Raw genomic sequence first — 26,636 nt, 5'->3', positions numbered from 1 at the left:
ATGATATTTGCACTATCTCATAAAAATATTTTTGCTATATAATTATGTGAATAACGGTACTTTGCATCTATTTAAAAATTTCAATTATATTTTTTCTTGTGTTCTTCACGCTAAAAATTTTCAAAACGTATGTCAAATTTTGCGGCAATCTTCCACCTTCAATAATCTGTATTGATCATTTGACATTTTTGCTCCTATCGAGAGTTATGGAGGATTTTGTAACAGTGCGCTCTTTCAACGCACGGCCCACTTTGATGCAGCCCGCGAGAACGTACATATTGGCAACGCCGCACGTTGCAACGTCCTACTGCGCATCGCTTTGAAGGAGTGTATCTCATGTGCAAAATTGGCATCTGTGAGAAGCAAAAAGCCAAGCTTTTCTTTATGGATTATTGAAGGTGAATGTTTTATTCAAGAGTTATTTAATTTTCTGTCACTCAATACCTCGGACAAGCGCGCTCGGATATTGGCAACCTATGAGTAAAGTTCAGCAGTGGGCATGTTTTAACCTGTGTTGACATATTTTTTGCAAATTGACATACTTCACCATATTTGATTGTCAGTTCATTTGTCTCAGAGGTAGCATGGTTTATTGCGAATCTTTTCTTAAATCCAACATTACAACTTTTCAGCCATGCGCCATCGGGCCTTGCGTTAAATTACGCGCCCATTTAATTTGCATCAGCGCGAGTGAAAAAACGTTTACACGTTTGATGTTTGTTTTTGTTTCGATTGCACTCGAGTGTTTCCCATATAGCAAGAACTCGACAAAATGCTAGATTATCTCAAAATAGACAAACTTTGCTCAAAAAACATTCGATTGTTTGATGTTATAAATATGGGTCGATCATACGAATGATTTATTCCGTTAAATAAAAATCATAAATGTGTTCATCGAATCTGGTTATTGTGGAGTGATAAATTTAAAAATTATATTGGTCAATACATGTGTGGCATATGTCGTAATGGATGCAAAAAATACTACGAAAATAAATATGGACATGAACAAAACACAATGTTCGTTAAATTTTCAATTTTTCATCCCATGTTTATAGTAATGGGTTCCTCAATAAAGCGTTTGGAATATAGGAAATTTTTTCTTATAGTGTTTGCCAAAGTAATGAACTGGAATATTCATTAACTCAACAGGTTCATGCGGAAAACTGTAACGATGATTTATAAATAAAGATCGTTGATGATTAATTGACATTCGATAAAATAAATAATATCATACCAGAACTTGGAGAACCACAAATTAACAGAATTAACAGAAGCAATAACGATAAAAAAACCTCAGCATCGATGCGATTGAACAAGTAAAGATTCTAAGTAAACTTTTTTCAGAAGACACATCGTTGTTTAAAGGTAATATTACTCGGTCAAAATAAAAACGTGAAATAAAATTCTGTTGTCATAAGATTTTTCATTTTTCTATATTAATGTTGTAGACTAAAAATGAATTTGGATATAACGTAAATCTACTTTGACTAACAGAAGTGTTCTTGATGATGTTAATTGTTAGAAACGTTAAATTATATTCATAAAAAAATATTAAGCAGCTATAATTTTTGTTGTTTACTTCGGTCAAAAAATTTTAAAGCATCTCAAAATATCTGGAAAAAAGTCATCTTCGATAATCCGTATAGAAAAATTTACCCTTTTGCACTAATCAAGAGATGTGGTTTCTTTTTGTCATGCGATGCGCACTTCCAACGCGATGCGCATTTTGACGTTGCGACGTTGCCAATATGTACGTTCTCGCGGGCTGCATCAAAAGGGGCCGTGCGTTGAAAGAGTGCACTGTTATAAAATCCTCCATAACTCTCGATAGGAGCAAAAATGAAAAATGATCAATACAGATTATTGTAGGTGAAAGGTTGCCGCATTATTTGACATACGTTTTGAAAATGTTTAGCGTGAAGAACACAAGAAAAGAATACAATTGAAATATTTAAATAGACGCAAAGTACCGTTATTCACATAATTATACAGCAAAAATATTTTTATGAGATAGTGCAAATATCATTCCATAAGTGTGCAAAAATTCATTGAATTATCTTTAGTAGTTTTTGAGATATAAAATTTACAATTTTATCATGCAATAAAGTTTAAGGGTTAAAATCTTAAAGAATAAAAGGTGTTTTAACGAAATATTTATACCAAAAGCTATTCACCATAATCTCTTTCCAATAAAATATACCTCATGAAGATCGGTGATTTTGCGAAAAATTCGAGGATCACTTGACATGGCTTTACTCAATAAATTTTACCACTTCTGAATTGCTTGAATTCGTCATTAATTCTGATGGTCAAATTTTGTATTCTTCATTCATATAAAAAAATTCATCTCTTCAGCTTCGCAAACAGCCCGAATTATCTTATTTTTTAAACGAGCACTCATGAGAGAACGCTCAACAATAAGTGTTTCGCATCTAAAATCTCTATGGGCTGGTTTCTTCACCCTCGCTTAAGCTTAAGCCAGGTTTAAACGTACTGGCGAACCTGGTTCAAGTGAGTAGAAATCTACGGGAAGTAGAGGCAATACAAAACTTGCTATTGATCCGGTTCTGATTGGTCATTTTGACAGTCGCAAGCATTCAAAAAGTTTTCAAAAGTGTTACGATTGCTCAGAATAGCAGTACTTTTTGATACATAGTGAATTACAATCATACATTAAGATTTAACTATGTATATTGTTGAATGAAAATGATAATTAAATTTGAATGCAGCCCGATTCGTATATTCTTAGCATGAATGCGATCCATTGACTGCAAAGGTCGTTGCAGCACGGGGACAATTCGACAATTCCCATATATTGAACTCACAAATTTGGTGGTACTTAGATGGCATCATGGTGGCTCAAATTGAGTAACATTTGAAAAAGGAAATTCAATATCTGCTAATGGTTTGAACTGAACACACAATATTTTTACAATTAATTCCTTAAAATGGCTGGGCCGTTGCATGATTCGGACTCTTTCTTGAAAATACATAAATTTCCACGATCTGAAGAATCTGGTCGTGAAAATATTGTGTGTTCTGTTGAAGCCAAATACGGATTTGTAGAAGTTTGGAGTTGTTTGAGAACTCCATTGGAGATGTTGAAGTATCGCTATTGGCGCGCATACCGTACTAGCTAATGATGTGACACCAAGAACGCGTCAAAGAATCTTGATTGAAACCCTTCGACATAAGTTTGATCGTACCAACCAGTAACGCGGGTGACGTCGTGTAAGCTGTCGAATACGAATTGCCAATTGACATAGCTTAATTTAATGCATATAATAAATTATACAAAACTATTCCTGCAGGAATAGTTTTCGATAAAAAAATAGGAACTTTGGTTAAGTACTACGGGCAATGTTTTTTGAATCTGCCATATGACGCCTTTTATTTCCCCTTGCGTTAGTCGCCGATATATCCTACTTTTCGGTTAAGATATCGACGATTTATAAGTTTCTCAGAACATTACATATTCGGCGTTCAATAATAGTAAATATAGAATTCCTCTCGCCAGTATTTCGTTTTGCCATACGCAGATTTAACTGGACGCGAGTGGTGTTACTTCAGGTTCAAGTGATTATATTATTCTTAGATGAGCGTTGGATCCAGCTCGGCATAAAATTAAAAATCTTTGGTCGATTCTCCATATCAACAAGTCCGGTTCAGATCGAGTTTCTCGAATAATAAATTTTCTAGTTCGAGTCGGGTTCGGGTTTTTTTAATTTTGAAATTATCGGGTTCGGGTCGGGCTCGGGTTTTACAAAATTTTCACTCGCGGGGTCGGGTCGGGTGCGGGGTTTTCAATTTTAAAATGTTCGGGCTCGGATCGGGTTGGGTTTTTCAATTTTCAACCTCTCGGGCTCGGGTCGAGTTCAAGTTCGAAAAAATTGAAACCCGACCATCTCTATTTTTTACCCTCCGCCGATTTTACATTGAAATTTGCAGTTAAAATGTTAAAGTTTATTGCTTTTGCATTTTACCACAATGTTTGACTGTACTGTAACATATTGAAAAATTACTGTGCTATTCCTGCAAAAAATATGGTTTTTGTCTCTTAGGGTTCGTCGGTAATTCCTCTTAAGTGAATTTTGGCAGTCGGCTTTAAGTCCTAATTCTAAATCAGTCGAAAACTATGTCTCTTACGCAGAGTTACAAATATTCAAATTCATTGTATGAAAATTGATCATATTCAGCCGCATTAATTTTCAATATTCAGTGACGCAACTGAAAACGTCAAATGAAGAAATTGCCTATTTATTCAATACAGCTTTTTATTCGTCTCCGATTATTGCACGACACAAACGTGCAGCAACGAATCAAACGCATCAAAGTAAGCCCTGGCACAATTTAAGCGAGTATAACTATTACTTTATATGCTTTAACAACACTTGAAAAAAACCTAGTTAATTAGTGAAATGAATTTTATTCTTCGATATCAAACTGAATAAATAACATGGAGTGGGGAGACTTGACCAAAAAAAAAAACGATCACAAAAAACATTTATAATTTTTGGAAAAGTAAATTAAAAATTCTGCAAAAATCATGAACACATCCTAATAATAAAATATTATACACAAACTTTAACCCATATAGTCCAACGATACCACATATTGTTTGGATGATACCCTGAACAGGTCGTTAGGCTCTTAACTCATACGATGTTTATTAGGGCACACAATACCTTTGTACATTATGTCTTAATGACTTTGGAAGGATTGAAAACTTTTTTAGCGATTTATGCAGGTTTAACTGAAAACCTGGTCAAGTCTCCTCAGTAGCATTTTGTAAACTCAACCGCGCAAAACGTCGCGGATTTTTAATATTCTCCACACACAAAATCCTGCCGGAAACACTTCAACATTAATTATTTCCCACAGAAAATTGTTTTTAATATGATTTATAATCTAGTTTTATTTTGACAGTTTTGAAAGGTTTTGGCGGAAAATTTTCCGTGATCAGAATCCCGCCCAAATCCTGGCCTAAGTTTCGTTGATTTTCGAGGTGCACACTGCCCATGATCGCATATTTGTCCTGTTTTCTACGGGATGACTCGTACCGTCACGACTGTCGAGGGTCTGCATGGATGTGAAGAATCGTCTTGCCGCTTCATCACACGGATTAGAAATCGCTCAATCATATAGTTTCAAGTTTTATTTCACAGTCAAACAGCGGTCAGATGAAATATAAATTGATAATATTCTGGTTGCAGTTGAAAAACTGGAAAATCCAACCAGCGACAATTGTATTTTCTCTGGTTCTAAACAATGGAATCACGTCGAAAGTAGTGCGCTGTTTTCGTACAATGATGCGCTATCCAGCGCACTACTTCCGACATCACATTCCGATTAGCACTAAACAGCACTAAACAGGAGAAAAACCGATTGTCGCTGGATGAATTTTCCAGCTTTCAACTGCAACCAGAATAATAATAATAATTTTCATAGCCATTCGCCACCAGATCGAGCACTTTAGGTGTCACTTTACAATTCTTTAGAAAACCAAAACACTGGGGTCTGTAGAAGGGTAAAGAGCCTATTTTGGCCCTATTATGGAGGGTGCCTCACTATTTTATTAATTGCTCGGTCTACAATCAGTGAAATGTATATAAACTGACATTAACATCTTTGCTGCGCTCTTAAGTACAAATGGTCGGTGTTAAGTCAGACCGGACTAAGTTGCAAAATCTTAAAAAATGTGATAATAATAGCATTGGATAAAAAAATTCTTTAACTTTCTACTCTTGCCAGATTTGAAATATGTTATAATCAGCACGAATTATGGCAAAAATTAATTTTGAATTATAACGTAAAGGATGCTGCGATTCAAACTTTTAACTTGTTTTTTTTTTGCGAAATCAATACAATGTCACTTAGTCCGGTCTGACCTAGCACCGACCAAATATAATAACACAAATGGCATGGAAATGATGAAATATTCGTGTTTGAGCGCAACAAAAACTCTAATCGAGTTCCCCAACTACAGTGGCGTAGCCAGAAATTTGGTTTGGAGGGGGTTTTGATGAAAATCGCAAATTTTTTGAAAAAATGCTTAAATTTAATATGAGTTTGATAAATTATTGAAAACTCAAAAACATAAGTAGTCTAACAGATGTCATTCCAGTCTACAAACAAGAAGGATCAACATGGAACAGTTTTCAAACCTCTATAGATTATTTTCTTGTATAATATGTCAATGAAGTCAAAAATTGCGATCTTTTAAAGTGGGATAAGTGATCTAAAAAATTTTCAACGTTCAAGATCACCTAATATAATAATCCTTGACTTTGAAGGTTTGACAACTTCGGGAAGTTATCAACATAAAACAGCGCCTGCTTTGATATCGAAATTTTAGTGATTAACTCTCATAGAGGTAATTATGGTGAATTAATTTTTCAAAAATATTAAGAGACATGGTGCCTTCAGCAAAGTTTTTGATAATGTCATTTCAAACAATTTTGTTGAAAATATGAAGGCTACATGAATTCAACATATAGGGATTTAAATGGACTGGGCCTGCTATATTTCTTCTTAGTGAAGAAAAATTTAGGTGAAAACTATTTTTTTCTGCGCTACGGATAAAATTGTTTGAAACAATCATTGCGAGTTGAGAACACAAAACCTATAACTAAATTATGGATGGATGGAACTGAAACTTGCGTTTCGACTTCATCTCATCAGAATCCGACACTAACTTGGTGGGCGGACTAAGCTTGCGCCGAATTGATGCTAGCTCCTGAAAATGGAATCACTCTTTGTGTTTTTGAGTCCTTTTAATATCTGGGAATTATTTGTTTTAAATCCAGTTCCCTTATTTTTTTGTAAGCTTCAAAGGCACCTTGAACGCAATGTGAATTTATTATTTAATTACCGCAGAAGAGATTTATCAAATACAGTAATTTCAGAATAGCTTGTTGTAAAGGTTTTCTACTACTATATTTCGATACTCTGAATATGTGGGATATTTATGTCTTTGACAAAGTTGTTTGAAATGGCACTTTCGAAAACTTTGCTGGAAACATTAAGTCTCGACCCAAATTTGGTTGAAGAGTAATTCTTGTCTATAATTACTTCTAGGAGGATTAACCGTCAAAATTATTCTATCAGCAGATGAACAGTTTTACGTTTTGAAATTCTTCAATGTTACTTAACATCGAAATTTGGCAGTTTCGAATGAATGTGATAGTGACCGTTAAAAATTTATCGAGCATTAATTTTACTTTTCTACATTAGTCAACCTCACAACTTGCAGTACTAGTACGTAGCACACAAAATTTTAGTACGCCATTCATTGCATCCTGCTAAGAGGCTATTCATATAGTTGATAATACAACAAAAATCCAATGCTCATAAAACCGATCCTGACCTGCTAGAGACAAAATTGCATCAGCTTTCAACTTGAATTGTTGTCTAAGCTCTACACAATCTAAAAAAAATACATTTTCAGCAAATGTTGAAATGTATGCAAGTTTTCGGTAAATAAGCTTATGTTTTATATGCAATCAACCTATTCAAATTTAGATTCCCTTTCGAAAAATTGTCTCTAATCCATATTTTGAAGAATCTTTCCAAAAATGAGCTCATAATAATTCAGACAGTTATTTTATTTTACATTGAAGTAATTTGACAACTATTGGATTTTGGCTAAGAGATAAGTTACAAGATCCCCTTCCCACAATTTTCCAAAAGTTCTCATGACGCTTTAAACACAGTTCTCAATGTAGTGATCAGAAAATATTTTTCCAAAAATATTTTGTGGAATATTAAATTAAATTCGCCAGCATCAATTTTTTTTCAATCCAATTAATTTTGGTTTGGGGGGGTTTTAACCCCCAAAACCCCCCCTGGCTACGCCACTGGCCCAATTGTCGCCCTACTATTTGAGCCAATGCATTGAACAAAGATGATATAAACATGGCGAAAATGGGCGAATTATATGTTTCCTTTTATGATCTTAAAACAGGCAAATCTCCCTACGTGTAATCGGAAACGCTGTGCTGTGTCCTACTGTCCTGAATAGACTACAAGTAAACGTTTGGTGGTGTTGGAAATAAAATATACAACTAAAAAATTTCAAGGCAGTATGACACGAGACATCTGCAAAAGACACAGTTAAGGTGCACACAGAAAAAAATATTGGTAAAAGTAAGAGTGATCCGCAAAAAAAAACCAACGCCTACTACTAGGTTGAAAGTAAAACTTTTGAATTATTCAAGAATAATAATTAGAATAAAAGTTTTCCTTTTAAGCTAATGAACAATAGTAATCAAAATAAAATCTTATTTTCAAACTAAGAGCATGCGTTGGTTGTTTTTTGCTAAGAGTGAAAAACTCTTATATTTACCCTTTTTTTTCTGTGTGTGGTCCACTACTCTCGAGGTCGGAAATTGAGCTATTCTTGGGGAATACATTACAAAGTATCTGCTGAAGGGATTTTGAATTCACATTTTTAATTTTTATTGCTATTTTACGACACTATAAAATGTAGTAATCAGTGACGTTCTAATGTTCAAGTCTTCAAAATTAAAATATAAATGTCAAAACATGTAATTAAAAATAGAAATTCAAAATCTATCCAGATGATACGTTGCAATTTATTCCCGTAAACAGCTCAATTTCAGGCCTCGAGAGTAGAGGACCCCCTTAATGCAGAAGATGCTTCTGTCTAGATAGGCATGCGACACCAGATGAGGCCCCGATTTTCACGTGCATTCTATATTCATTATAGTGCGAAACTGCGAATGAAACAAATGTGTTTATTTTAGTTTCGTTATTTTCTTCAACAAAATGTTTTGTTTGTTTATTTGTTGTTCATTTCTTAGAAAAATATTACCGAAAATATTTGTTTAATATTTGTGTAGTAGCTAAGCGTCGGTAATACGAGCAATATTTATATGGTAAAGATTTACATAAATAGCAAACTCACGCAAAATCGTTGTTGCTAGTTTGATGAGTCGTGATTTTTATATCACCTACGTCAAGAGACAAGCCCTGAAAAGCGTGAAGTTTTTTGTTGTTTCAAACTATTTGCGTATCATCCGACGCATGACTAAGCAGAAAAAAGCTGTTGGCGAATTTCAACAACCCGTTGACCGATTTCAGACCAAAACAATCAATACCCAGTAGGGTAAATGCTAATCTTTACCAATAAAACCGGTCAATCTGCTGTTATAGTTGACAAGGTCGTTTTTGTTGTTGAAAAGATCCGAGCATACTGTTAGATACAGTTGCGTTGGTTGAGCCTCATATATGCCTATGTATTGGAAACATCACATTTGTTGCGAATTAAACTTTATATAGGTTGTACAGACACATGGTGTGACATCCAACGAGACAGGATATGCGCATGAGGAGTTGGGTAGCTCTCGCATTGCGCTTATGATAATATGGGTATATGGAGTGATTGCAAGGTTATTTACCGGGCCATTTGTTCCTGAATCTACTAACGGTTATATACAGTTGAAACAGTGTGTAATAGTATTGAGCTATTTGATTTTTTTCTTATTATAATGTGATTTGTATACTTTACGTAAAGGATCACAATACGATAGGACAAGTCATGCCGGTAATTGTCGAGCAAAACAGGAAAAGTGCATGTGCGTAATTTGGTATTATTATAGGAAGCTGAAAAAGCTGTCTAAGTTGGTAAACGAGTAAAGTTACTTAGAAAACAATAAAAGTTTAAATTTAAAGATCTGTATAAAGGTATTTTACCACCAACAACGAAATTTCAGCGAGATATTACTAGGAATTCATGAAAATTCTATTATATTCGGTACATCCTCCAAGCGTTTAAAAATTGTCCATGATTTATGTAGGCAAGTTTCCTTTTCATATGTATCTGTAACTAGGCTGGCTGTGCAAATTTGCGTTTACAGTATCTACATTATTTTACTAGGAATTGGTTCTTGACAGCACGCAAATTATTTTTTTTTCATTTTGGAACGCACACGACAGGCAAGTAAATAGATATTCGATTTGATTAACTTACAACTCTTTATGAAATATTATTATTGCAATATTAGAAATTTTTGCCCAGATAAATATTCTAAGATTCAAAACATTAAAAATGAAGGTTTTCATTAAAATGGGATCATTCAGGGAAGCGGTGCTATTACTAATCTTGTGCTGTGAACTTAACCCTTAAATGCATGAATTCCATTTTTCTTTGGACTCATTTTTCGTGTTGTATAGGATATATATCTCTCGTTAAGGATTTTTAGCACAATATTCGGTATGTTGCCAAATGGCAACACTATGCATTTAAGAGTTAAAGCTTTTGCAGCTATCGTTTGTAAACAGCCTGTCTAATTCGTTTTGAATATTATATTTCTAAATATACAAAATTGGCAAGCATACGATTATGGCATTTTCGTTTTTGACTGTGCACTATACCGGTGTAATTGGTACGTTACACTCATTCAAACTTGGGTGTAGTACGTCTACCTATCTCTTTTTTTACACTACACCGGCGCCAGGTAAAAACGAAAATGCCATTATAATGGATGTTATTCGTTTATTTTGAAAAATTACAGATGGAAACTGCCACCTGCTCAGTTCTTACAATCTAAACCAGTAACCTGTACTTGCAAGTATTCCGTTCCACTTATGAGTGATTTTCCGTTTCTCTATCTCTTTCACAGAAGTCCACCGATCGGTCATTTATCGTGCCCTGCCTCTTCCCACACTGTTACAACGATCATTGTTCGGACCAAAGAGCCTGGGACAATCGCTTCAGCCTGGCAGTTACTATTCAGTGTTTCATCGATATAGTGTTGTGTCCTGTCCTGTACAAGTGAAGTGAACTATATTTATATTTATTTCCCAATTGCAATATATTAACCGCCGGTACGGTCAACTGTTTGAAGCAGCGAAAAATCACTCATACACTGTTTTGTGAGCACATCAGACAGCAAACCAGTCACCATGAATCGTCAATTTCCGCAACGCCAAGAACTGACGGCGTCGGTGCCCGTCAAGCTGCTCACAGCCGGAACGGCCGCGTGTTGGGCCGATTTCGTTACTTTCCCGCTTGATACTGCCAAAGTTCGACTTCAGGTGAGTGCACTAATCTAGATCGTAATTCAATCTATTATTATTATTGAAATGGCGCATTCTTCATTTTGGACTTTGAAGTGGTGTCCATATGTATTGTGCAAACCATTCGTATAGGCAATACACTCATTTCACCCGCGCTTCGATAGTTTATTATTACGGGTACAAAGTTCGTTTTGGCGAATAGTAAACTGTATAGAAACTGCCAGTCAATCTGATTGTAAATATATAGTGACTAGTGAAACGAGACATATCGCCTTGCCTCTCTTCTTACATCTTACGGCGTCCGTTGATTTGCAGTAGGCACAATCAGATGTGAAAAGCGATAACATATGAAGGTGGGCGACCGGAGACGGGGTAGTGTATAGTATAGGAAACAGCTGATCAGCTGCGACTGTGGCGCGTGAAACTGGTTCATCGTGGACTTTAACCGATGACGTAGGGCAGCTGTTCATTTCTAACAGACAAAGTGGTAATGACATAAGTTAAAACCTTTGAGTCAACTCTCCACGATCTGATCAGCGCACAGAGGAATAAATTGAATCAGAACTTGATAAAAAAATCAAAAATCTTAAAATAAGTTATCATAATTCTGCCTTGTTTTATTGTGCAGTGTGATGATTACCGCATCGTTTGACAGATTACTGGCTTTCAAATGTTGTGTTTACTCTCGTTACAAGAGGTACGAATCTACCAATGTTAGCTTACTTTTACGTTGTAGTTCAACCTCAAATATTGCGAGTTTAATTCAAAAGTTTATGATGATCTGAAGCAATATTCAAAACGGTCACTGAGGTTGTAAAAGAAGGCTGGTAGAATCATATTGTGAATTTCTGATTAAAATAAATTACCTTAATGTTTACCAAGCATCATAGAAGCATATGTATTATTACGAATCAATAGCGACTGGCTCAAATGGCACGTTTCACACGTTGGTCGGAGATTTGGGCCTTGCCGTGATTTGTGTTCATCATTTTCATGATGGGAAGGAGAGTTAGAAAAAGTGGAAAAGTTAAATAATAAAAGACACTTCTCGATGAGCGGATATATCAACACCCCCAAGGGGATATTGAGATAACAGTACGACAATACCCCCGAAGAGATATTGTCATTTAAATTCGGCTTGCCACAATTAAATTTGAACCGGAAGTTGAAAAATCTTTTCTATCTGTACTCTTCTATAGAAAAAAACTGTACCGGATTCTGTACCCAAATAATGACAAGGTTGTTTTAAAAAAATCATTTTTCTTATACATATTTTTCATTCATGGAAATCAAACCAAACATTCTGACTCGATTGTTTAATTTGAGCTGGAATTCCGCAAGAACCCAGTTAGAATTCCGGATGAGTTTGACTGGGCAATGTCAATATCAGCTCCAGCTCAAATTATCGCTCCCACTTTGTTTGCAACCAAAGGTGGCCAACAGAGTGGCAACGAGAAGTTGAGATGGGGCTGTTAATATTAATAGGATGCGAGAAACCTGCTTGCAGGAATTCAATTAGAGCAGGTCAGAGTAAATGTATGCACTCCGAGAAGATTCGCTCGGCTTTCATTTAGACATCATCCCACAGTGGTCGGAAACGCCAAAAACGTGAGCTTAATTCACTAGAGGCCAAATCATCGAATATATTCACAGGGTGTCTTTGAAGGAATTGTTCGTATGAATGTTCCCCACAATCTGATAACAATTGAAATTAAGCATGGCTTACTATGATCAAACTAAAAAAATTAACTTTTTATGCTGACGAGGTAGAAAGTTGGTGTCTTCGACAAAGTTTTAGAAATGCTCACAGTGAAGTATTTTGTTGAAGAACTTGAGCGTGTAGGACTAAAGGCTATCGAGTTATAAGGCGTTTTCTATGGCAACCCCCTTAAATCTAGTTTTTTTAATATAACTTTTTTCATTGTGACTTTTCGTGCAAACTATGTTCAAGACAAATGTGTAGGTATCAAAACTACATAATATTGTCGAAGACTGTATGTAAAAATACTCATTCGTTTCAAAGTTATTGAGGATTTTTACATTTTTTTGCACCAACTTCAACTACGTATAAGAAAGAAAGGTGCAAAACAAAAATGCACGAATAGGCACTTTTTTAACTATCTAAACAACGCACAATAAAGTTAAGAAGGTTTGGTGCGTGGCACTCTAGAACCATATGAATAGGGTAAGCTTACTTCATCATGTTTTTTGAATTTTTCCATACAAAAATCAGCCAAAAAAAAATTTTTTCCGTAAAATTTAGTAATTAATGGTATGACATCCATTTGTAAGCATTAAATTCATTATGACATGTCTATTTGAGTATATATTAGTTTGGGATCTCCAATGATATTAAAAACTTCACATTTTTGCTCCCACGTTTATAAAATCTGAAATATTCAGGTATAAGTGAAAATAATACTTGTAATTGAATATCAAACCAAGAATTTCAAAAATTGGGGCAAAAAAAAATTAAAAATTTTTTTTGCTGATTTTTGTATGGAAAAAGTCAAAAAACATGATAAAGTAAGCTTACCCTATTCATATGGTTCTAGAGTGCCACGCACCAAACCTTCTTAGCATTATTGTGCATAGTTTAGACAGTTAAAAAAGTGCCTATTCGTGCATTTTGCTTTGCACCTTTCTTTCTTATACGTAGTTGAAGTTGGTGCAAAAAAATGTAAAAATCCTCAATAACTTTAAAACGAATAAGTATATTTACATACAGTCTTCGACAATATTATGATACATACACATTTGTCTTGAACATAGTTTGCACGAAAAGTCACAATGAAAAAAGTTATATTAAAAAAACTAGATTTAAGGGGGTTGCCATAGAAAACGCCTTATAACTCGATAACCTTTAGTCCTACACGCTCAAGTTCTTCAACAAAATACTTCACTGTGAGCATTTCTAAAACTTTGTAAAAGACACCAACTTTCTATCTCGTCAACAGAAAAAGTTATTTTTTTTAGTTCGATCATAGTAAGCCATGCCTTATTTCAATTGTTATCAGGTTATGGGGAATATTCATACGAACAATTCCTCCAAAGACACCCTGTGAATATATTCGATGGTTTGGCCTCTAGTGAATTAAGTTCACGTTTTTGGCGTTTCCGACCACTGTGCATCCCTTTGATTTGCTGGAATTAGGTTTCTCGCCTCTCGCATTCTAATGTGAGCTTCAGTTCAAGTTCAATTAGTACCAGATCCACTTCCAATTCTTGCCATCACTGCTGCCTAACTCAACGTTTACTTGCTGTTTACTGGGATGCATCGCAGGGCTTAATTATTTTACCTTGCTGTCATGTAAAAAAATCTGTACCAATCTGTACTTTTTTACAAAAATATGTAATCTGTACCGTACAGAATCTGTACCAAAAATGCTTCAAAAATCTGTACCTTTTTAGATAAATCTGTACTTGTGGCATCACTGGTTTAGATTTCGTCGTTACTTTTTCGATGTCATAATTCAGTTTGTAACCCTTTTTCGCCAGAAATTCCAAAGATCGCGCGTCGGCGCTGCAAAAATACTACTATATTTTCTCTATAATCGACTTGGTACTCAGAATTTTCCAGTTAACTCTATAGTTTTTTACCTCTCTTAGTTAGGAACAATAGCATATTCTTAAGTTTCAGCTCCCTGTACATAGGTTAATCTATGAATCTATGTTAATCTATTGATATGAAGCTCCGTAGTCGGATTCACAAAGATCACACGAGTTATACTCAGCACACTGAATAGCAGCCATGTGATAATTGAGTTTGGAATGTCCAGTCAGTACACTGACTAGAATACTGCAATTGTGTTTGGGAAAATACAACACATTCTTTGTCTTTTTCGAACTCATATCCGGCAGAAAACTTTGAACGCAAGTTTGCAAGCTACGCTAATGGTTGTCCTGTTCGGAAACAGCCCAAGAGCAAATCATGTGCTTTATCCAACTTATCGATAGTGGTAGAACTGATTCTGAACAAACAAAGTCAGTCGCAACGCCCGGGGATCGTAAAACACGACGATGAATTTTTTAAGTTCAACTATTGCAGCAATGCGGAGCGATCGATATTACCTTGAATAATATCGGAGACAAAAAAGGCCCTTGCGACATCACGACGAGAACTGAGCAGGTCTAGACCAATCAATTTACACCTGTCTTCATAGGCGGGCAAATTTATCAGCTCATGCCAGGGAAGCAGGCGCAAGGGAAGTCGTAAGAGCTGAATGGTCTTGATTCAGTTGATGCTGTTTTGATAGTACTAGAGAGCAAGAGAGAGACTTTAAAGAGTGTACATTTCTGATTTTTTTGGCTGTACGAAAGAGCCAAGTGTTCTGAAAGTTCTTTTTTATGAGATGTATGAAATATAGTCTCTAAATGTTAACTTTGAGTCATGAACTGCGCCTAGATCACTAACAGAAGTCCGAAGATTATTGCTATAAAGTTTATAGTTGACTAACCCATGTGCAGTTGTGTTAGTGCGAGATTGAGGTTAAATCGAGTGGAATTTTTGCCAAATGATGTTAGCTCAGAATGAGAGTCGCTGTGTGTTGGTTTCCTAAACGTTAAATTAGTCAATTGAAAATAATTGATGAATGCTTACTATTATGGAGCACTCAAAACCATCGGATTGTTGCTACACCAATTGGCGATAGATCGCATTGAAGAAGTCATCATCAAGACATTTTACGATGGTGAATAGCTTGAAGTCGTTGGTATAGGAAAGCTTGAGACATTTTAGTAAAGAGTGAACATCGTTCATGTATAACAGGAATATTGGGGTCCCAGTTGGCTGCCCTGAGAAACTCTGGAGATAGCAGCAAATGGTTGGGAAATAGTATGTCAACCCAAGTAACAATCGAAGTTTTATAGCACGCTACAAGTGCAATCAAAGTTTAATGAGTGGCTATAAAACGCCGTAAAACCCCAATTGTTACTAGGGAATTTTTTACGTTCATTTGACGTCCAAATAGGTAACCAGATAAGAAAAGGTGGATTCAAACCGGACTGTTCGAGTTTGGCAACTGCTATACTGTGGTTGATCTCGTTGAAAGGTGCAGTAAGGTTTGTATAAATCGCGTCAATTTGAAGTCTGTTGAAGTGCATGAGTTATGTAGGATGTGTATGAAACTAAGTTTGTACTAGTAGATCGTTTAGGAATGAATCCATGTTATTCTTCAGCTATTATGTTAAGGCAGTTGTTAGTGACAAAATCCAGGACGATTGACTCGAATAGTTTAGATGTAGCACATAAGACTACAATTTCGTGATATTTGCGCTCGTCGTGTTTACATCTTTTTTTGAAAACCGGAAAACAAAGGATCGCTTCCAAGTCAGGAAAAACCCTGAGCGCAGAGAATCATTGAAGAGGCACGAGAAAGGTGTTGCGGGACTAGCATCAAAGCATTGTTTTAGAACACGCAGGATTTTTTAGCTTTCTACATGCAGTAATGACTACGTCAAAAGTGATAGGAGGTTGTTGGCTATTGAGGGACCCACAGGGAACTCTAAGAACAGTAGTAGAGATTTACGACAAGTTCAGTTTATCACATGTAAAACACTGCCCTAATTTCTTACAAAATAAATCTCAAATATCTTTGGTGGATTAAGCCTCATTTGCATCACGGATCATGACCGATGGTAAACTTAACTCCTTCCTTTGATTATTCATATAATCCCAAATGCCTTTGTATTGGACTTTGTTTTTGAGTACGTTGTTCGTAGATACGAGAGAGGCGTTTGTTTAAACGTTTAGGGTAGGCTGAGGAGACTTGACCCCTTTTTTATTTTTAAATCCAACTTCTTGAAATGATAAAAAATTAAACATTTGTTGTAATTTTATAGAGTTCTAGGGATGACTAATATTCGCAGAAAAAATGCATAGAGATATTACACTTGACAAGACATATTAGCATTTCTGGAAAACATTAAATAAATGGAAATGCTTAGACTAGTGGAGACTCGACCCCTAATTTTAGGACACTTGATTCCTCTTTGAAAAAATATTTAAAAGATTCTGTATTCAATGTTGTAAATGGAGCACACCTTTTGTATACTTGAATAAAGAAATATATTAGTGCTGAAATGAAACTATTTATTTGATAGCGCGGAATTTTTTTTTAAACCAAGTTGATTCATAATTTTCGGAACAATTCAAGAATAAAAGTTTTCGTTGCTCTGGCTTGATTCTGAATTCTAGCTCAATTTTCGTTCAAACCGGAGTGTCTGTCAGAATCTGAGCTTCTCCACGCTTACGACCTTTTTTGGGCTAACAAGTGGTTCCATTATGTCTGAAGTCTTTGGTTCCATTATGTTTGGAGTCTTTTTAATTTCTTCGAAATCTTCGAGGTTTCCAACTCTAACCGGCCTGCGTCGCTTTCGGGGAACCGCTGTAGCTTTTGGAATCTCATACGCTGCAATACCAGTGATTGATTCTTTTTGCTATTGCTCAACATCAGGGGTTGGAACCGTAAGTTCAGTGACATTCTGATCTGTTGAATGATCGTTAACAGTTGGTTGGTTTTCCGAATCCGGTCTATCAGTCACATATCAAGAAAGTCATCGTCGGTAAATATATAGGAATTGAATGGCTGAATTCCGGTGGTTTCAAATCCATTAAGTAAGTTCTTTATTGTAAATGCTTGAGTGAAGGCCTGGCGGAAGCACTCTACCACCTCGTAGATAGTCATTAAACATGGTTTTTCGATTGAGCACTTGGTGTTTTGTGAAATGTTCAAGAAATTTTACGAAATTTTCAGCAGTTATCCAACCGCTCGGATATGTACTCCGTCCGCTCTAGGCAAGCAGTTGTTGATTATCCTATCCTGCCAGTTTTTGCGGGGAAAGATCATGAAGGGGGATAAAACCTTCCGCTGCATTAATAGCACATCATGCTGTTACTAGTTCACCCGATGTAGCCTTGCTAATTTATTGGCATTCTTTACCAGCCAGTACCGTTTTTGGGGTTATGAACAGTTGTCAAGCCAGTTTCGTCCAAATTGCACATGTCGATAGGCCCGAAGTTATGCCGTAATGTCTTGATAAAGATTATGCTTTCCAGTCTTGCTACCGGGTATATCCCGAAAGCATGGCGAGAAATAACAGTTAGATTTATTCCCAAAGGGGAGTGCTCAAGCTATGAAGAAGCCAAGAGTAGGCCTATCAGCTTAAGTTCTTTTCTTCTGAAAGCTTTGGAACGGATAATCGATCATCACATCAGGAACGTGAGTTTAGGTGAATATCCAATGCACAAACTGTAACATGCATATCAGTGTGGGAAATCCACGATCACTCTGCTTCACGATGTTGTTTACAACATTGAAAAATCCTTCCCGCTCAAGCAATCTAGCTTGGGTGTATTCCTAGATATTGAGGGTGCTTTTGACAATGTATCCTTCCAGTCTATTCTGGAAGCAACGCGCGGTCAAGGGATACCTGCATGTGTCTCAGGTTAGATAAACGCAATGCTTAGTAATCGCATTCTTTGCTTGTCACTGCGACAGGCTGAGATACGGGAGTTGAGTATTTGCGATTGTCCTCAGGGTGGCGTTCTGTCACCTTTGTTATGGAACTTGGTAGCCGACGGCTTGTTGAAGAAACTCAATGAGCTTGGATTTCCAACCCACGGATTTGCTGACGATTCCCAAATACTAATTACTGGACTTTGCATCGGAACAATCTTTGACCTAATGCAATAGGCATTAAGAGCTGTCGAACAGTGGTGTCGACAAGTTAAATTATCAGTTAACCTAAACAAAATTTCAATGGTTCGTTTCACGAAAAAGCGAATAACAACCTGGGTTCGTCCCTTGCAGTTCTTTGATTCTGAGCTCCTGTGTGCAGATCAAGTCAAATACGTTGGAGTTATATTGGATTCCAAACTGAATTGGACTGGTCACATTGAGTTCATAGTCCAGAAAGAGTGGATGGCTTTCGGGCAGTGCAGACGAACTATTGAAAATACCAGGGGTCTCAAACCTAAATACATCTTTAAGATTTACACGACAATTGTGCGTCCAATTCTGTCACACGGGTGCCTTGTGTGGTGACAGAGGGGAGAGGTAATGTCCAGTCAAAGCTAAACCATCTGCAAAGAATGGCGCTCATGGCGCTGACTGGGGCTTTCACCACACCTCCGACTGCTGCTCTTGAGGCACTTCTAAATATCAAACCATTACACATACACCTCAAACAAGAAGTACTATCATGTGCATTAGGGTGGGACAAAAAATGGAATCCAGCTCCGAGCAACTTTTCAGGTACCATTTGGGTCCTACAACAACTGTGCAAATTCTTAGCTCGATCGTTGAAACTATATTTTTGCGCCCACTGTTTAAAGTTTACATGGGATTTTGCATGGAAAAACTAACTTTCACAAAATAATTCCTCCGGAAGTCGCCCATTGCTTCCTAAAAATAAATCGTTATGTGGCTTTTATGGGAAATTTAACAAAGAAACAAAGTCTCGAAAACTACGAAACGATCTGACGCTTGAGAAAAAAGTTATTAAGCAGAAACCGATTGATGCTCTGACGATTGATAAAATATTCATTTTTTCTAGCACCACTGCTGTTGACTGTCCAATTATATGCAATTTTGTTTTGATCTTCTCTTAATGTGTTTAAATCATTTATCTATGCTGTTTGGCCACTTCGCAAGGGTTTTGGGGGATACATTGAGGTTTCTTTTGTACATAATAAGAGAAAGTTAAAAATTTTGTATATTATTCGACCGTCAGCAGCAGTGATGCTATGAAAAGTGAAATTTTCATCAATCTTCAGGGCATCAATCGGTTTTTGCTTAATAACTTTTTCCACAGGCATCATATCGTTTCGTGGTCTTCTAGACTTTGTTTCCTTGACAAATTTCCTATAAAAAGTAGATTTCCCCATACGAAATCCCATGTAAACTTTAAACTATGGGCGCAAAAATATAGTTTCACCGACCGAACTAAAAATTTGCAGAGTTGTTCTGGGAGCTAAATGGGACCCAAAAAGTAACTCGGAGCGAAATTTAATTTTTTTCATATAACCATGTCCCACTTTGTGCATACAGACTGCAGGTTACTGGGCTTTGGAACACTTTGCAACAGCAATCCGAGTTCGTTTGAAATAACCATCTTTCGGTTTATATAGGGTTACCAAATAGACTGAGAGCAAATTAAGGACATCCCTGCCAAATGTTTTGCCAGTTATGTCACTTGATCCAGAATTCTGAAAAAACAGTCGAAATTTTGGCTAAATTTTCTAGCGGTTGAACTGGGAGTTGTATCTCAATCGAGACAAATTAGAATAGTGTAGTGCCAATACCGAACTTTGGCCAAACCTCATATTGAGCTATCCAACAAATTTTGGTTACTTCTGAGTAAAACAAATTTTGGTGGCCATGAGTCGCAGAGAGTATGCATTACCAAAAAAATCGCTGAAAGAAATTGAAATTGATTCTCTTGGAATAAAATTGATCTGAATAATTGAATACAGGGTGATTCGTCACGACGTTTTTTTAATCTAGTAAAAAAATTGAAAAATGTAGTAAATCGCGAATTGTTTACTTGTCAATCAAAAGAACATTTTTTGCCATTTTTTGTTTGAAAACAATTTCTTTTAAATGTTGACCATGTTGGAGCTTCAGGTAGTCCATTCGACTGGCCCAAATTTTGATGACGGATTCGAGTATTTCAAGTGGTATCTGGCTAATTACTCGACTAATGTTGGTTTCCAATGCTTGGGGATGTTACCGCCGCTATATTTTCCTCACTGCGTGCTGGACGTGGTCGATTTGTTTGCTAATCATCCAATAACGAGAACTACAACGCTTACTTTTTGGTTGTATGGTGAATAGTTGAGTCAGTTGGCCGATTATGTCGACCATATTATGGTCGGAGTGCACTAAACACATTTCCCATAGATCGCTGATTTTAGAAATATAGTTGAATAATTTGAAGATGGTGAGCCAGTGTAAGTCGTTCCATTATGAAATGGCAAACAATACTGAACTACAATAGCATGACAGTTTGCAGTTAGTATCCGTTAACTACTGGAAAATGCCCTGTTAAAAAACTTCATGTTGAACCACCCTGTATATGCCAAGGTTTAAGACTAAAATTAAGGACATTTGAAGTAAAATAAGGACGCTTTCCAAAAACCTCGAAAATAAGGACATGTCCTTTAAAATAAGGACGGTTGGTAACCCTAGTTTATATGTGCGAGGCATCCTGGAACGTAATAAATGGTTCGTGGTAAGATATTGATATTTTTATTACTACCCCATAGAAAGTCCTCCCGATTTTCCCACCGACTAAATCGGCGTGCGTCGGCACAATCGGCCGACTATGCCACCAATTAATCGGTCGATTGTTGCACCAATTCTTATGGGGGTTTAACATGAACGTCTGCCGACGCGACAACCGATTAAATATGACTGACGAAATCTGTTGAAATCGGTCTACCTGAACCAATTAAATCGATGGATTAGTCGGTCGGTTGAAATCTGGAACCAGATTTACACAGATTAAATCTGGCGATTAACCCTAGAACGTTGCACTTGCATTTTCCACCCTAGAACGTTGCACTGGGGTACAAATGTAACCCCACGCGTTTGATCGCAATTTTCCCAGGTAAAAATGCAAACAAAAAATGTATAATACATCATTTTCTTCGTTTTTCAATTGTGAAAACAGCTGTGTAAATGAAAGTACGGAATTTATTGAATCAATGATACATAAATTTGTTTAAACAAAAGAACGTAAAAAAATCGCAGTTTTGACTTTTTCACGAAAATTACTATAACTTTACAAATTTTCAACCGTTTTGAAAAAAATCAAATGATTCTAAAAGTTGAGAGAATGGTGTAGAAACGGTATAAAATGGAATTTCGATATTTTCAAAAAAGTGCAGTTTTTTGAAAGATTGAAAGTTTAAAAATCGGGTTTTGGAAAATACCATGAAATGCAAAAATATTTCTGACTAGTAATACATTGGTAACATGCAACGTTACTGTTATAACAGTTAAAACACGATTATATAATACTTATTGTTACGTACGTAGTAAAACAACCAGTATTTAAACTGGTCACGAATCACATTTGCACTGACAGTACGAAACCTGACGAAACACTAACGGCAACCGTACACTGGGGTACAAATGTACCCCACGCCAGCTTTGACACCTGCTTCCACGAAGGCTATAAGCAAACTGACTATACCATCCTTTCTTACTCTTACTAGGAACTCTAAATTGAAATATGGTTAAAGTTCCGGGCCGATAAATGCCAAATTCTCGTCTTCACACGGCTCCAAAGAAGGCGTGACGGTACATTTGTACCCTAGTGCAACATTCTAGGGTTAATATGGTGACGAAAATTGTTCACCGACGAAACCCAACTTAGTAGGTTAATTAATCGATCGACTCCAAAGCACCCGATTTCGTCGGTCGACTGAGAAATTTATCAACTGTCAAATTTTCTATGGGATTGTCTTTAAACACGTCTTCCCAAAGGAAGTGTTTTTTAAGCGGTCAAATAAGACTTTTCATAGAAGTACTGGTTCGGTTTCAATAATTTTGTCTCCAATTGTTCAGAGAACATGCCGCTTAGTTTTCTCGAGAGCAGGCATTGTAATTCTCTCTCACTCACGCGAGAAGAAGCTTATCCGATGTCCCTCTTTTCCGAGATAAGATGAGTCGCAAAATTCTCCGTCTTCACAACTAGCGTGAGAATAATTTTCCGGATAAAATTTATTTGGTTTTTTCCTTCTCACCGGAGAAGGTGTAACTTAAGGTTTACCCGACAAGCTTCAGCAACGTGACTCGGACTTCGTCGCAGGGTCGGCGCGCTACTGGGCAAACTGGAGGGATTTCGCGGATCTGGTGGTATATAAAATACGCAAGTTTCTTAAAGTCTGTAAGTTTATTGTATAGTGGTGTGTGGTGTTTTGCGTATCACTGGTGGGTTCACTAGTCACTGGTACGTACCGAATTGTAGACTACTTTTGTCAGCTAGGTGGACCGGCGAGCGCTCGCTGATTGGTTTTGGTCCGAAATTGCTGTTGTCACGATCAAGGCTGGAAGAAGTCATTTCAAATGACATTTTTATGCGAAAGTTCGGGAAAAAACCAATACGACAGCACCGATGCTAGTTTGACTTCGGCTGCTGTGCATGTAAACGGACGAGAGAAAAGCAAAAACGCTCGTGCTGCTGAGCGTGCCTGCTACATGTTCGTGAATGTTCGGTTATTCAGCTTACTGCCGTAGTAGGGTTTCGCTCGCTAGCAGTTGCGAATGTATGTGAATGGCCCGTGTGTTTAACTTTCATCATCCGTTGCGTTGGAACTGTTGCGAATAAATTTCATAGCAGCGGTTCAAAATGAATGTAGTGAACGACATTCATGGCTTATATTTCCAAGATTGGAATGTGCGGCAGTTCGTTTCTCGCTTGCTATAGGAAAGGACTGCAAGCAATATGTTAGCGGTCACATAGTATCGTTGAAGGCAAAGTTGTTGGCCATTGAAAATCTAAAGTTTTGTACATTTACAATGCGCAGGGGGGTCGGCCGATGCGTGAAAATGGAAATATTTTCAGCTTTTTGGTAATGAGTTTTATATTGAAGGAGAAATTGTTGGCTGTTGAAAATCAATAGTTTTGTACATTTACAATGCGCAGGGGGGTCCGCTGGTGCGTGAAAATGGAAATGTTTTAAACTTTTTAGTAATGAGTTCTATATTGAAGGGGAATTCGTTGGCCGTTGAAAATCAATAGTTTTGTACATTTACAATGCGCAGGGGGGTCCGCCGATGCGTGAAAATGGAAATGTTTTCAGCTTTTTGGTAATAAGTTTTATATTGAAGGAGAAATTGTTGGCCGTTGAAAATCAATAGTTTTGTACATTTACAATGCGCAGGGGGGGTCCGCTGGTGCGTGAAAATGGAAATGTTTTAAACTTTTTAGTAATGAGTTCTATATTGAAGGGGAATTCGTTGGCCGTTGAAAATCAATAGTTTTGTACATTTACAATGCGCAGGGGGGTCCGCCGATGCGTGAAAATGGAAATGTTTTCAGCTTTTTGGTAATGAGTTTTATATTGAAGGAGAAATTGTTGGCCGTTGAAAATCAATAGTTTTGTACATTTACAATGCGCAGGGGGGTCCGCTGGTGCGTGAAAATGGAAATGTTTTAAACTTTTTAGTAATGAGTTCTATATTGAAGGGGAATTCGTTGGCCGTTGAAAATCAATAGTTTTGTACATTTACAATGCGCAGGGGGTCCGCCGATGCGTGAAAATGGAAATGTTTTCAGCTTTTTGGTAATGAGTTTTATATTGAAGGAGAAATTGTTGGCCGTTGAAAATCAATAGTTTTGTACATTTCCAATGCGCAGGGGGGTCCGCCGATCCGTCAAAATGGAAATGTTATCAAGTTTTCAGTAATGAGTTTTATATTGAAGGGAAAATTGAAAATGAATAGAAATTGTTGGCCGTTAAAAATCAATAGTTTTGGACATTTATAATGCACACGGGCTACCGCCAATGTGACATAATGGAAACTTTTTTATGCGGTAGTAGCATAATCAAGTTACAGAATGATGGTATTGCAAGACAAAATTTTCATTATTTTTGTCCTTTGATCAGGAAAAATAAATCGTTTCATTAATAATTTTGTGCCAATACATAAGAAACAATTAAACGAACAAAAATATTCTTTTTTCATAATCCACCATTACATTTTGGCATATTTTCATAGTGGAAATCTTAAAAGGAAATGTTTTCTATCATTTTACCGCTACCTTGTAGTATTTTAGTCGCACAATATCATAGTAGCGAAAACCCAGTTTGTTTACATTTGCGATTTAGGCCAGTATTGCCACAATTAAATCTGTACCGGGACTTGAAAAATCTTTTCTATCTGCACTCTTCTATCGAAAAAAGGACCGGATTCTGTACCCAAACAATAACGAGGTTGTTAAAAGAATCATTTTTCTCCTACATATTTTCCATTCGGGGAAATCAAACCAGACATTCTGACTCGGTTGTTTTGTTTGACCTGGAATTCCGCAAGAACCCAGTAAACTAATAGGCGGCGCCGTAACTTGCCGTTCACTGTAAAAGCAGTGTGGGAAACCAGTTAGAATTTCGGATGAGTTTGACTGGGTAATGTCAATATCAGCTCCAGCTCAAATTCTCACTGCCACTTTGTTTGCCAACCAAAGGTGGCCAACAGAGTGAGTGCCAACCAACAGGTGGCGAGAAGCTGAGATGGGGTTAGAAATATCAATAAGATGCGAGAAACCGGCTTGCAAGAATTCAAATGGAGTACGTCAGAGTAAACGTATGCTTTCCGAGAAGATTCGCTCAGCTTTTATTAGACATCATCCCTTTGATTTGCTGGAAGCATGTTTCTCGCATATTGCATTATAATGTCAGCTTCAGTTCAAGCTCAATCAGTACCAGCTCCAATTCAGATTCTTGCCATCACTGCTGCCTAACTCAACTGTTTACTGGAATGCATCGCAGGGTTAAATTATTTTACCTTGCTGTCATGTAAAAAATCTGTACCAATCTGTACTTTTTTACAAAAATCTGTAATCTGCACCCTAATAAAAAAAATTATACACAAACTTTAACATATATAGTCCAACGATTCCACATATTGTATGGATGATACCCTGAACAGGTCGTTAGGCTATTGGATTATTAGATGTTTATTCGGGTACCGTACAGAATCTGTGCCAAAAAGCTTCAGAAATCTGTACCTTTCTACATAAATCTGGACTTGCGGCATCACTGATTTAGGCCCTCATGAAAGATTATGTCGAAGTGAGAATTGCGTATCAAAAGAAAAATGCGAAGAGTGACCAATTTGACAAACACAATGTCTCGACAAACATATGATTACGGCCTAAAAGCCAACTGTCAAAATCCACTTTGAATGGAAATTCCAGACAAACCGTTACTAGTAGAACACAGTTCTCAACAGTTTATGAAAGAGAAAACTTTTCTCTTTCGTTTACTACCAACATCTGTGATTGGCGTAAAACGGTTTGTCCGGGATTTCCATTCAAAGTGGATTTTGACAGTTGGCTTTTAGGCCGTAATCATCTGTTTGTCGAGAAGTTGTTTCAAGGTAATCGTCATAAGGTGTAGGCATGTGTATAATAAGATTATTGGTGGCAAACTCTGAAAAACTTGAAAATGCTAAATTGTTATATTCAAATCAATTTGTTCCAATTAATGATTTGTTTTTTAGAATGATGTAGTATTTATGCCATCCCAATCCTGTCGGATGTAAAATCAAAACACTCGCGTTACATATGTAAATATCTTATCCGTTATCATATTGGGGTTTATGCCACTTGTTGTTTGACGAGACTATAATTTAATATTGTAAACGGTCTATGCAAGAGAATTATCATTGGAGGGTAGTCCTTCGTGAACACACAGTTCGCTAAAATTTAAAACTAAATATATGTAAATTTGTAATATGTCGATGTCACAACGTTCACACGATTCAATGACACGTGACATGACAAAGGGGGGCCGTTAAAAAGAAAGAAAATTATATTTCCCGATTTTGTCAATGTCCCCGTTTTATCAGCCTAACATTCACCAA

At 36.7% G+C, this 26,636-nt stretch overlaps 2 protein-coding genes across 2 annotated transcripts in view; one reads left to right on the top strand and one right to left on the bottom strand.

Moving 5' to 3' along the window:
• Nucleotides 1-26,636, bottom strand: part of LOC131687988 (high affinity cationic amino acid transporter 1-like) — a 400,280-nt gene that overhangs the window by 220,258 nt on the left and 153,386 nt on the right. The window lies entirely within an intron of this gene.
• LOC131687992 (dicarboxylate carrier SLC25A8-like) overlaps nt 1-26,636 on the top strand; it is a 43,694-nt gene that overhangs the window by 10,030 nt on the left and 7,028 nt on the right. Inside the window, exon 2 of the mRNA XM_058972111.1 lies at nt 10,644-11,058. Within this exon, the coding sequence (XP_058828094.1) occupies nt 10,927-11,058 (132 nt within the window). The 5' untranslated portion in view covers nt 10,644-10,926. The remainder of the gene's footprint in view (nt 1-10,643; nt 11,059-26,636) is intronic.

This window comes from Topomyia yanbarensis, chromosome 3, assembly GCF_030247195.1.
Source record: "Topomyia yanbarensis strain Yona2022 chromosome 3, ASM3024719v1, whole genome shotgun sequence".
NCBI classification, from domain to species: Eukaryota; Metazoa; Arthropoda; class Insecta; order Diptera; family Culicidae; genus Topomyia; species Topomyia yanbarensis.
The sequence above is the reverse complement of the archived record's forward strand: the minus strand, read 5'-3'. Positions and strand labels throughout refer to the sequence as shown.